The following is a 12,211-nucleotide window of genomic DNA, read 5'->3' as shown; positions in this document are numbered from 1 at the left end:
GAATGTATAAAAGGTATTAACACTCAAGACAGCTCTGGGTGGAAAGGGTTAAAAGTTCAAAACTTTCTCACCTTAGAGGTTTCCATACAATATGAAGAAAATACATAGTGAGGTTTGCTTTCACAGCATTGATGTGTGCAGAGTGGTTAAAAAAGTGAAACATGGGCACTTATACAATGTTTTACAAAAAACATCAAAGAGAAATAACAAACAATAACAATTTCAGGCAACAAGACCACAGGATAGCAAGTTAACAAACTTTTTAACCTCTTTTTTCTTTAAATATTAGGGATTTATACAAAACACATAATAAAATACCCATGTTATCAAATTACTTCACACAAGAAACACACTGAAGCTCTAGGAAGAAAGTACCTTTGGAATTTGGCACTATAGTTTCACTGATTTTTTTTTCTTTAAAAGAAAAACCGATCACATTTTGCTGAACACAAACACATCTAAATTGTTCACAATAAAAAAATGACATCAATGCGTCACAAGCCAACACAAACTTATTCTGGAATATTTTTTCATTTTTCACATGAAATTCTTTTTTTTAAGCAAACAACTTTTTTTTTTTTTTTTTGAATCTTGTTTTTGTTCTTGTTGTTCAAGTAAACCAATTTTAAACTCGTCCTTTATAAACATAGAACACTTAAGACCATAAGACTCATGATGAAACCACAACTTAATTCACAGAAGCACCAACATAACACATTTTACAGTAACCTTTCTTCTGTACATTGAAACAGTATAAAATATAGGTAATTTCATGTGCATTAAACCATGGATTGTCTAACTGTGAGTCAGTTCAGCAAAAGGTGACACAAGTAGGTAGCATTTGCCCTAAAACAGGGTAAATATTTTCTTATACTAATCTACAAAAAGTGGTTCTATATATATACTTTAATGAGAAAGTGAGCCACCTAAAATGGCCTTATCAAAAAACTTTACACTGCCTGAAAAATGTAAAAACTATTACAGACCTCTAGAGACTTAAAATCAGACAGTTTTATTTCTCAAACTGTTTTGGAAGTAGTCTGTTAGAAACCAACATTCTGTGCCTCTGGACACATATTGCTATTGTCACCAGTGACCAGGCAGAATGCCAATCCCTGTATAATACTTTCAAGTCTGTTTTTTTTTTTATTTTTTTTTTTACGAAATGAAAAACAAAACAAAACAAAACAGAAAAAACAAACAAAAAAAACCCAAAGGAAAAAAGAAAACCAAAAAAAGGAAAGAAAGAAAAAACATTTTGCCACAGGTTGTTTTTAAATCCTATCATTAATTTCTCTAATAATAAATTTCAGTCTTGCATGAATGCAGCAATGTTTTTTCACATTGACTTCCCAGAATTCATAGCTAGATGAGGTCACATGCAAATTTCAAAGGTCAAACTAGATCAAAGGTCAGTAGGAGAACCAAATATGATGTGAGGTCAGAAAGACATCAGAAACAATGACGGGACGATGAAACTTTTTTTTTTTTGAGACGCCACAGGGACATGCTAGGCAAACGATGGGCTAACGGGCATGGAGATGTCTAGGGAAAAAACAAGGAAGAGGAAAAAAGTTACATAGAATCTATGCAGCACAAACAAAATCACTTTTATGGGTGCAGGAGAAAACTAATGCAAATCTTTTATCAGTAGAGTCTATGAGCCGTTCACATAATTTGCATTAACTTACAATACTTGTCAACAAGAGCACAATGGGACCCCAAAAGAATCCATCTGAAAGGAGTCAGAGAGAATGGATTCCTCTTTGGGGAGAAAAGAGAGGAAAGAACCAGTTTCTACAAATGTAACAGATAGGTACGGGGAGGGGGGGGGAAAAACGGTCAGACAACTGAACTTTAAACTAGGTAATGGAAACTATGAACAAAATAACCAGACAAATACAAACAAGAGGATAAAAGCATGAACTGTAAAGGGTGTAGGGTTCAACAGTGAAAAAGCGCCCATTCTTGGCACAATTACTCTAGAGACTACTTCAAAGGATCTAGCTAGCATAGAGAGCTGCTCTTTAGGTATCCAATAAGTTAACAATAGGCAATAAATAACTTCCATTATTTCTGAGGCAGTAAAAATTTTGTATAAAAATAGAAATGCTTTTTACAAATAAAATTTACAGGCCTGTGGCTTTCTTTTTTATTATTATTAAATTTATCTCTCAAGAAACATCAAGTATTGTCACTCATTTTATTTTATTTTTTTATTTTAAACCCTGTAGCTTTAGAAACAGATCTCTAAATCTTTTTTACATTAATCCTTTCCAAAAAAACAAGAACTTAAAAAAAAGTGAAATATAAAGACGACCAGTGTAAAATCAGACTAATATATAACAATACGTTGGTTTGAATCGAAAAAAAAAATCAAATCTTCTCAAAAAACAAGTTGATGTAGTGGAAAGACTTGTTTCAATTTTTGTTGCAAAACAAGTGCTTCAACTGGCGAGAGGCCATTTTGTTTAACCTATAAACTGCTGGTGCCACCCTGGTAAAATACGATCCATCCATAGAAAACAACTTTTATTGTGTGCTAATGGCACCAGGGTTCACAGAGTTAAATTGCACATTTTTTTTCGTGTGTGTGTGTGTGTGTGTTGCTTTGAATTTCAAGACGTTTATTTTTCTTTTAAAAAGGAGATAAATTATGCTGCAAAACAAAATACAGTAACACAACTCAGTAATTACTTGGCAAGGAAATGGGAGCCAAGTGTAATAAGGACAAGTGGGGAAATGGAAGTGGTAACTGTAAAAATAACTGTCTCTTGGAGAAGGTTGGCTCTATGTTCTTTCTTAACCCCCCTGCAGAGGACAGGTTTGCTCATGGGACTTACCCTAAGAAAGCTAAAATAAGAGCAGTAAGCATCTGGGGTTAAGATCAGTAAGGTTTGCTGTCATTTTTGGAGCGTTTCAGCTGAACCTTCAAGCGTTTCATGCCAATCTGAAAGCCGTTCATAGCCTGGATAGCAGCTTGTGCAGAGACTGGATTGTCATAGCTAACAAAACCTACGAGACACAGAACGGAGGCGGGAGAGAAAGTGAACTATAGGTTAGAACAAATGTCAGCAGGCGTTTTGTTAGGATTTTATTATTACTATTTATTTGACACATTTACCTCACTTTGAATTACTTCTTTGATCACACTTTGTATCCCATTTCCTCTCCCATTTCCTTTGCCTTCCTCTTTACCTTCTTAATATTTCTTAACTAGCAAGGATGCAGGTGGCCAGTTTTGCTGCAATGCAGATTCCAATCTGTTATTTACCTACCTACCTTAGAGACGGAAGATATTTATTACTGCGCCATTTTTCAGTAGAATATCTACATATCTCCTAGTCTATCGTAAGTACTATTAGGCCAGTCTGCAAATGTGAAGCTGAAATAGAAAGCCTTGTTACAGAAACAAACCCCAAACTTAGATGCCTGTATGCATTTGCACACCTGACTGTGAGTTCATGTGCACTGGTCCTGTGTGCTATGAAACACTCATCTCCTTGGGCTTAGCCTAGGACAGCTGCAATATTAATATTTTGTATTTTTACAGTTCCTTCAAGTTCAAGATCTCAAGGTACATTAAATGTTAATTAATTCAGCCTCTTGGTCTCCAAAGGGGTATGCAAGCATCAAAATTAAGCAACATCATAAAGACAACGGCAGGGCTTGACGAGAACTCCAGATCTTCTGCTCCTCGGTTGCGAGCACTAACTAAGGGGGATAATGCTTGCTCGAGTAATTCAGAATGGCTGGCCTGGCTCAGCTTTCTTTTCCTCGGGAGACTAAAAATGCTCTGTTCATAATGGACTCAAATCTCCCTGATTCTGGAAGCTCAAAATTCATTTTCATATCTGGGCCTCCCACTTGTAATTGCAAAGCTCGCCTAACTGCTGCTCTGCCTCAGCTCTGACTAATTACTACTGTACTCAGCCTGCTATTATGCATCTGCTTTGAAATGCTCCCTCTTCTTTCCACTTGAATTTGCCTTAACACATATCCCTTCACTCTGTTAAAGCATGGATCCCACACACTTTGTTTTCAGTCCTAACACACAGGCTTCTCAGCACCTCTCTTCTACCGGCTTTCTTCGTTTGTGCTTAGTGCCTGCATACTTTTCTGATTCATAACCTCTTTTTACCATCATTTTAACCTGTTCTTTTATGGCTTTTGCTCACCTTGCACTGCTGCCCTTTTCCATCTTCAGTGTCAGAATGATACACTTTCCCCACTGTAAAGAAAAAACCCCTCTTATCAAGCCATGTGGTCCTTGTCCAGCTGCTCTCCTTCATAGACCATCCCTATGTTTCCACCTTAAATCAACTTCACCAAACTATTTAACTTAAGACTCTTCTCTGACAATTCAGGCTAACTTCTGTTCCTTCCACTCAAAAACACCTCTCACTTAAATCTTGGCAGACCTTCTCCTGGCCAAAGCCAACATGCTCTCTTCATGTTGTTTTGTGGTTGATTATTTGTTACCTCCTTAAGGGACAATAAATGTTCTTCCATACCTTCCTTGGTTTTAGTAACTCTTTTCACTTCCTCACTTTCTCCGCTAGATCATTTCCTCTTAATACTACTGCCATATCCTGAGGAGCTTCATCATTCTCTTCCTTTCTTCCTTTCGCCTATTTTCTTCTGGGAGATCTTATCTGTTCACATGACTCCAATCACTGTCTTAGCACTGCACTCCTGTGTCTACTTCCATCAGCTCATGGATCTCAGACTTGACCTCTAGGATTGCCTCAGGGATAGAAAAGAGATCTACCATGAGTTGTAAGGCAGCTGTAGCACCTTCCAGGTAGGTGCTCCACAGCTGAGATGTAGCTATTCTCACCTACCTTGACAATTCAGCATTTTCCTCTACAGCTTTCCTGATCTTCACTTTGTTCTCTTAAGTGCATTCAGAACAATCTTCTGCTATGAACTTCTCATCACCTTAGTTCCTTTTTTTCTTAGCTAGTTTTACCCACTTGAAAGTTAAGCAACTGATCTAAACTAGTCACGTAGGTAGCATCTATGAATGGTGAATGAAGGGAGGCAAGCACACCCAGAGGCGGTTTTTCCACCCACCATTCCTATCACCAGTTTAGACACCTCCACTGATGACAGAAGAACAATTAAACCGGGCTATGCTTACCTTCCAGGCAGGTGAGACAAGTCACCTCATTCTATGCCTCTTTATCAGCTTCCTTGACTCAGCCACAAATTCAAACTACAACCTCTGTGCTGCATCAGTGGCATCAGCCTTTATCATGCAGTTGTTATTCTGATTCACAATTTGTCTCTTTACACAGAATGCTACATCTACATTAGCCTGTTACACTTTCATCTTCTCCCTTATTGAGAACCTTCATTTATAAAGCTTACAGAGGAATCCGGCATTCTCTTCCCTTATTTACCTTTTTCTGATTGCACCCATTCATCATTTTTTGTCTGAATTTTAAACTGCAGGCTACATGAGGATGGGATGATGTTTCTTATCAATTTTCAAGGACCCTGTCATGACAATTCTAATTTTTGTTTTAAATCTCTAGGTATCTCTATGATCAGGATAAAAATTTTTAATCATTCAAGTAGCAATTTTGCTATGAGACAAACTGCATTTATGCCCTGATGTCATTGGGACCCCCCTTCCCTGCCTTACTTCTACATCTCTCATTTCTGTTCCTCTAAGGTTTATGAAAGGTGAGAAATAAGCTTGAAGAGTGAAAACTTCTGTCTGCTGAATCAACTAGAGCTCATAAGAGCTCATGGAAGAGCACTTCAGGTGTAAACAGACTGTCCTGTCATCCTCAGCACCATTTAATCTTTTGAGCATTTGAGGTAGACAAGAAAGTAAATAATGCTAAAGTCCATTTTCTGCAAAGAAAAGTAATCTTTCGTTTTGAGAAGCAGTGTTACATAAAAGTTTATCACTGCATCTCACTACCCTCCAACTCACTCGGAATGCACTGTCTCTTCCCAGTTCTGCCAGTGGACAGTCTTGGACAATCTTTCCACCTTTCTGGTGTTCAACCTGTCCTCATGTGTAACTTGACTTCCTTCTCCTTTGGGCAGGAGACTGGAAACTCCAGAGTAGAAGGCACCAAGCATGTGCAAAACATCATTACCATTATTATTATTATTATTAGTATTACAAGGGAAAAAATTACCAAACAAACAAAAAAACCAAACCCAAATCGTACCAAGAACAATGACCATTAAGGATACAGGAGAGAAATGGGGTTTTCAGATGTACTATTGTCCCAGTTTTTGGGTGGGAGGACAGAGAAAAAATAAAGCTTTTTAAAACACAAATATGGGACCAAAACAACAAATAGATGATTTTTGCTAATAAAGCTGAGAGGTACATACAGAGTACGCTAGTATGTTAAACTAGCAGGATTAATTCTGGCTTTGCCTGTGATTAGCAGCATCGCCAAGTAGCCACCAACTGAATCAGAAAATCTCAACTTCCTCTGCCACTGTGGTACTTTTTGTTTTTAAAGCAGAACTCTCTCACTAGTGGTAGAATATCTGGGTAGGAAGAATGAGAAATTGAAATGTTAGTGCAAGCTGACTAATGCCAAAAAGACAGAGGACTCCTCCATCCGTTGGGTATTGACCCCTCCATTTTCCCTCAAATAAGATAACCTTGGTGCATCACTCTAAGTTGGGTAATTGTGCCCCATAAATCCAGACAAATGTGTAAGTAGGTATTCAAAAAGTAAAACGAAACCCACAAAAACCAAGTGTGGGAAGTGAGCTGATAAGTTGAGTCGACTGCCCAAACTAATCTACATTCTTTCAGCAGCCACCACAATTGCTGCATTTCAATTAATGTAGCTTGATTTGACGTTTCATCAAGATTCCTGGAGACCTCAACAACGATTTTGTCACCCCAACATACTAACTGAACTGCCTCCAGATCAATAGGGAGTCCATTTCAATTCTACTTTTCAAATTTGCTACAGCCTCAGGGACTGTTTTTAACCCATTGCAGAAACATGCTGGACTATATTAGTCTAGACAGGAACAATTTTTTGTAAAGTTTAAAGAGGTGAATGCTTCAAAAATGAACTGAAAGACTACAGATAAATGCAGAAAGAATGTCACACCCTTTCTCTGAACCGAATTAACTTCCCAAGTGTACTAAGGCCACATCTTCAGGTGAAAAACACTCAGATTGTGGGAAGGCTTGGGTTCCAGTGCAGTAGGTATTTCTGAGTAACTGATTTCTCCTTGTGTTTGAGTACTGACTGTTTAGATAAATTCAAACCCTTTCAAGATGAGTTAAAGCCCAACAGCTGTGGGGCCCTTCAATGGCCGTAGTGGAGACAAATCCTTAGACAGACACATTTTTAACAAAACCTATATTAAAAAAAAAAGTAATGCTATGCAAATAAGAAACATGTATTATGGTTAACGGGGACACTTCAAAATTAAGTGATGGTGCTGGGCAAAGAGCAACACTCTCATTACAGAAGAGTTCTGGAAACTAGAGGGTTGTCTGGACTGCTTACTCTTTTGTCATACGTATAGTTGTGCTCCTTCACTCTGGGAAAGAATTGTCACTTTTATGGAAACTCCAGTATTTTAGGTCAAACCTTACAGAACTTATCTTTAAGAGATTCTTTCCTCCTCCTAGACCCTCATGTCTTGCATAAAACCACAATTATTAGACCAATGCTCTAACAGATTGCTACTCGCTTACATTCTGTACTCCACTCTATCAAAGCACTGAACTGGTGCGTCTATGCTATTCAAAAGACATCAACCCACTTAATCAACCCTAGAACCTGTTTTATATCAACATATCATCTCCTCTGTTGTGATCTAATTTTCTGGCAGATCAAAGTGTTCTCTGGGAAACTTGACACTGATCTTGTGAGGCTCCCTTCATCCCTGCCCTAAGGTAAGGGGAGATGCTACCTTCCATAATACGCTGGAGTCCATCCGCAACAGCTGGAGCTGCATATCTAGACATCAACTGTCTGTAAAGTGTTCTGAACGTGTATACACCATTCAATCACTAATTGCAAAACCTTGTACTTAATTCAGAAGAAAGAAATTCCTGTAATGTAGAAGTAATGGGTTAAACACAGAGCATTTTTAAGTGGTTCAACTATACAATAGAGAATAATTAGGTATCCATAATAAGGCAGTTTAATAGTATACTAAATGACATTCCCCCACATAGGGTGTAATTAGTTTCATGTACTTGACACATTCATGCGAGATGTCAGACTGGAAGATTATTATTGTTTTTTCATATCCAATTTTTAGTTAGGAGCAGTTTGTCTGCGCATCTTCCCGCTCATTTGAGGATTAACAGTCCATTGTTTTTGGAATGAGTTTCCAGTATGACATTTCTCACACTGCTGTTAATTTTCTTTCCTGGCCCCTTTTCAGTACAGTGCCTGTGGTTTTTACTATTTGATTTATTAAATTTGACATACCAAAGCACTTGCTCAGATTGGTCTGTTTGTCAATGAAGACTTTAGCAGAGATAACATTTCCAAAAGGCATGAACATCTGCAGAATGTCCTGGTCTCCAAACTCCTGGGGGAGGTGGTAAATAAAGAGGTTTGCCCCTTCTGGACCTTTAGGGGAAAAAAAAAAAGTATGAAAACAGCTATTACAAGTGCTATATTTAATCTATTTTTCCATAATACTTACTGAAGGTGATGGTCAGAAAGCATTTCACTTTCCAACTTTGAAGCAACAAAAGCAAGTGGATTGTCAAAGGAACAGAGCTGAAATGCACCTCTCTAGAGCATCCTATCTTGAAAGTGTTTACTTGATAACTCTACTACAGAAGATGTTTAACTGCAGCCTTTTCAATTTATACGAGTGTCTTTCAGTATAATTAGGATTAGGAAAACAGGTACACAATGTATTACTATCTCACAATACCCCAAGAACTGTACAAGGAGTCCTCTGCTGCCTCAAACACCTGCATGGGCTTGTTGGTTTAATTCTAGCTATGGGAACTTATGGAAATGCAATGTGCTGAGCTTAGATTTGAGTATCACAAATTTAAACTCAAAGGGCAAGAAATTGGTGGAGATGGGAAGAAAAAGGACAAGACAACGCAAACCTTGTGACTTGGAAATCAGTGAAGTCAGAGAGAGAAAGATACTCAGAATTAAATCTGTACTGACTCATTTCAAAATGACAGCTTTTTAAAAATGACAAATTCCCCATAGAAAGCTCTCTCCTGGAAGAAACTTTGTAAAATAAAACTTAAAAAAAGTTCAAAATAAAGTAGTTGAGTTGAAATTAAAGTGGCTTTACACAAAGTTGAGTTTGCAAAGAAAGGTGCAAACTCAAAGGTGCTCTGAATATTTTTCTTAGAGCCAAAAATTGAGATACACATTATTAGTGCTGTTGGCTTAAACAGTTAGCCTAGCACTACTTTTTTTTCCCTAGCTCAATTTCTCCTTTACAATAACATACTGGAAATGAGCAATGGATGCCTGGAAGAACATGATGTGTGATGTAGTCAGACATATGGCCTTCCCATGCAGACTCCAGGAGCATAAGTGGTACACAAAGGGAACAAACATTTCTGGTTAAAACACATCTAAAGTAACCTGTTTAAGTATTCCCTTGCTTAATGGAACTTAAGTGTGCCTCAGATGTGATGTCCTTGGTTTTCTGGAGAGGAAGAGGAAAGTGCACATCAGATTTATGGAGTACCTTCTGCAACACAGTCACGAAGCCTCACCTCTCTCATACAGAAGAACAAGCCTGGCTGCTCTCTCTCAGCCTGAAGGAAAAGGTTGCAATGTTTGCCCAAAAGGAGGGGATAAATGGATTAGGGAAAAAAAAAAGTTTTTAAAAAGCAAAACTTTTTTGGGGGGTGAAAAATAAAAGTGGAAAAAAAATTGCCACCTGGAACTTATTTCTTCTTACCCCAAGTAAACTACCTTTTCCAGAAAATAAAATGTCTTAAAATTGTAAGTTTAGTAAGGAAACTTACTAAACAATATTTTAGAGCATATGCATGAGGCAGTTCACTGTGCTTCAGCATTCAATATTTATACAGCATTTTTCTCTGGTACTTGTTTATTCTCAACCACTCCAGACTCTTCACCATTCCATCAGAAATCATGTTAAGAGACAAAACATAGCTGTCAGTATTCAATGATGGAATTTACTCGCTTTAACTTCACCCCTTACTAACAGATACAATACATATAAGAAAGAAGACTATTTTAAAAGGGACACGGTCAATTCATAATAATAAAATATAAGCCTACACTTGATATGAATGTTCATAAACAGAAAAAAAATAAAACAGTTAGGAAAAAATCAAACTGTGTTCCAATATGTATCTTACAATGACACTAAATAAACTATTTCTTTCTGGTGTCAAAGAGTTTATTGTCACTGACCAGAGTGAGCGACATGAAAGACAACTGCAGGGAAGACAGAACAATAAGGAAAAAAAAGCTGATTAAAAAAAATCCTTTCATTTTAAATAATCCAAGCTGTTAGCAGTAAATGAAGTAAAGAATTCAGAGAAAATATACATTTTAACTCCAGTGTCCCCCTACAACAGCCAGCTGGGGGAATGCCAAATTTGCCTTCCTAGGAAACACATCCCATAACAGTACAAGATACTACTTTAAAAGAGGATAAAAAATTTCTCTTGAGGATATTTTACTAGGTGTACTTCCAAAGCTTAGCCCTGGCAAGAACAGTAGTGACAACATTGATACAATCTTAGAAAGCATGCAATATTTTCCTGTCCTTCTAGAATCAGCTGGAAATCAGGATGAAAGAAAGCAATGAAAACAGAAACAAACCCCCCAAATGCCTGGGAAGTGTGCAGGGGAATGGAAGAGGGGAAATGGGTAACCTTATTTTCCTAGACATCTTGTAATTAGTATTCATTTATTCTTAGCAGTAACTTCCTGAGGTTTATTTGCTGTTGGCGCGGGGAGAAGGGGCAATCATTCACTTAGTTGCTTCCCCGCAAGACCCACAATTAAGCAAAGAAGCACTCAAGGCGAAAACGGATCTTTTCATTAACTCAAAACCTTAAACCTAATCAGATTAACTCCATTATCATAGAAAATGAAAACCAGAAAAGAGAACGGCACCCATAAAGGGATGATTTTTGTTACAGGTGTCTTTTTATGCTGTAGTTGGTAAATGCTTTTATATAAGAAAAGACGGTCAGTAAAGTATAACTTGAAGGATAGAGGGTTAAAAAATGAATTACGTTAGAGGTTAAAGAAGGTAACAATACTAAAGAGGAGAAAAATGAAAAAAAAATAATCAAAGATTAGGCTATTTGAGGCCCTTTGTTAAGCCTCCGTGAAGAAATGAACCCATGACCCCGCTTTCGCTTGACCAAAAGTAGTTTGCTCCGCCGGCAGCGGGCACTTACCTTCCTTCTGGCTGCCCGCAGCGCTTTGCTGCTGCAACAAGCTCTGACTGTACAAGGTCGGCAGCGCGGCGGCAGCGTACTGCTGGATTCCTGAGTAGGCCTGGGTGAGCGCGTCCATCGTGCCGGCCGTACCGTTCGTCAAGCCTGTTGCGCCGAGTCCTCCGTTCAGGGCCGCCATACCTGAGAGCATTTGAGCAACTTTACAAAAAACCCAACAATAGAGAAAAGAAATTGCACTTGTTCATTAGTGCTTTCCGAAAGTCGTTGGTATTATATGACACTGACAACGACAGTAGTGCATGCAGCTCGGCACTTCACCAAATGGGACTGGAAAACAAAGAAACACGACTTTGGCATCAGGATCACTTTAGCACAAGGGTTGCACAGTCAAACGGACTCGCATGCAGCCTGCTACTGGCAAGTACTACAGCTCCGTGCTCCTGAAAGCCTCTCTGCCCACCCTCCTCGACACCCGTGCTTCTGCTGAGGGTATCTGAAGCTGGGAGAGTGGGACCTATTTGACCTGTATCTTTGCAAGCTGGCCACTGGGAAAAAGCAATTTGTGAGGAAACCCACTCTTTCTGACCAGGGTCTTTAGCAACAGGCCATGACCACACCATATCAAAAACGTTTTGCTTACAATTAGCAGAGAACTGCAATTAACAGTATTTTGAAACAACCCTCTGTACAATTATGGGCTTTGTCCCTTAGGTTTGTGTTAGGAAGATGGACTGTGATGCTCTGCGCATCCACCCTCCTCCTCCAGTTACTCCAGTTACTCCAGAAGAGATGAACAGTAGCACACTCGGAGTGACTAAAAGTGCT

General features: G+C 38.4%; 1 protein-coding gene across 1 annotated transcript; it reads right to left on the bottom strand.

Annotated features, from left to right (window-relative positions):
- Nucleotides 1-533: 533 nt before the first annotated feature.
- LOC104160301 (CUGBP Elav-like family member 2) lies at nucleotides 534-11,564 on the bottom strand. Its single transcript, XM_009698395.1, has 4 exons — nucleotides 11,387-11,564; nucleotides 8,445-8,588; nucleotides 2,844-3,015; nucleotides 534-1,545 (listed from the first exon to the last, which is right to left on the bottom strand). The coding sequence occupies exons 1-3, from the start codon at nucleotides 11,562-11,564 to the stop codon at nucleotides 2,888-2,890; spliced, it is 450 nt and encodes a 149-aa protein (XP_009696697.1). The 3' UTR covers nucleotides 534-1,545; nucleotides 2,844-2,887.
- Between the last annotated feature and the right edge of the window lie 647 nt (nucleotides 11,565-12,211).

Source organism: Cariama cristata, unplaced genomic scaffold (assembly GCF_000690535.1).
Source record: "Cariama cristata isolate BGI_N322 unplaced genomic scaffold, ASM69053v1 scaffold34494, whole genome shotgun sequence".
In the NCBI taxonomy this organism is placed as follows: domain Eukaryota; kingdom Metazoa; phylum Chordata; class Aves; order Cariamiformes; family Cariamidae; genus Cariama; species Cariama cristata.
This window is presented reverse-complemented; position numbering and strand designations above follow the sequence as displayed.

What these genes read in the sequence shown, in the direction of transcription:
- LOC104160301 (XM_009698395.1), bottom strand. Translation starts at nt 11,564, where the DNA reads ATGGCGGCCCTGAACGGAGGACTCGGCGCAACAGGCTTGACGAACGGT. An exon ending in TGCGGGCAGCCAGAAGGAAG is followed by an intron (nt 8,589 to 11,386) that starts GTAAGTGCCCGC and finishes TTTCCCCTAAAG; the next exon opens with GTCCAGAAGGGGCAAACCTC. An exon ending in CAATCTGAGCAAGTGCTTTG is followed by an intron (nt 3,016 to 8,444) that starts GTATGTCAAATT and finishes TGTGTCTCGTAG; the next exon opens with GTTTTGTTAGCTATGACAAT.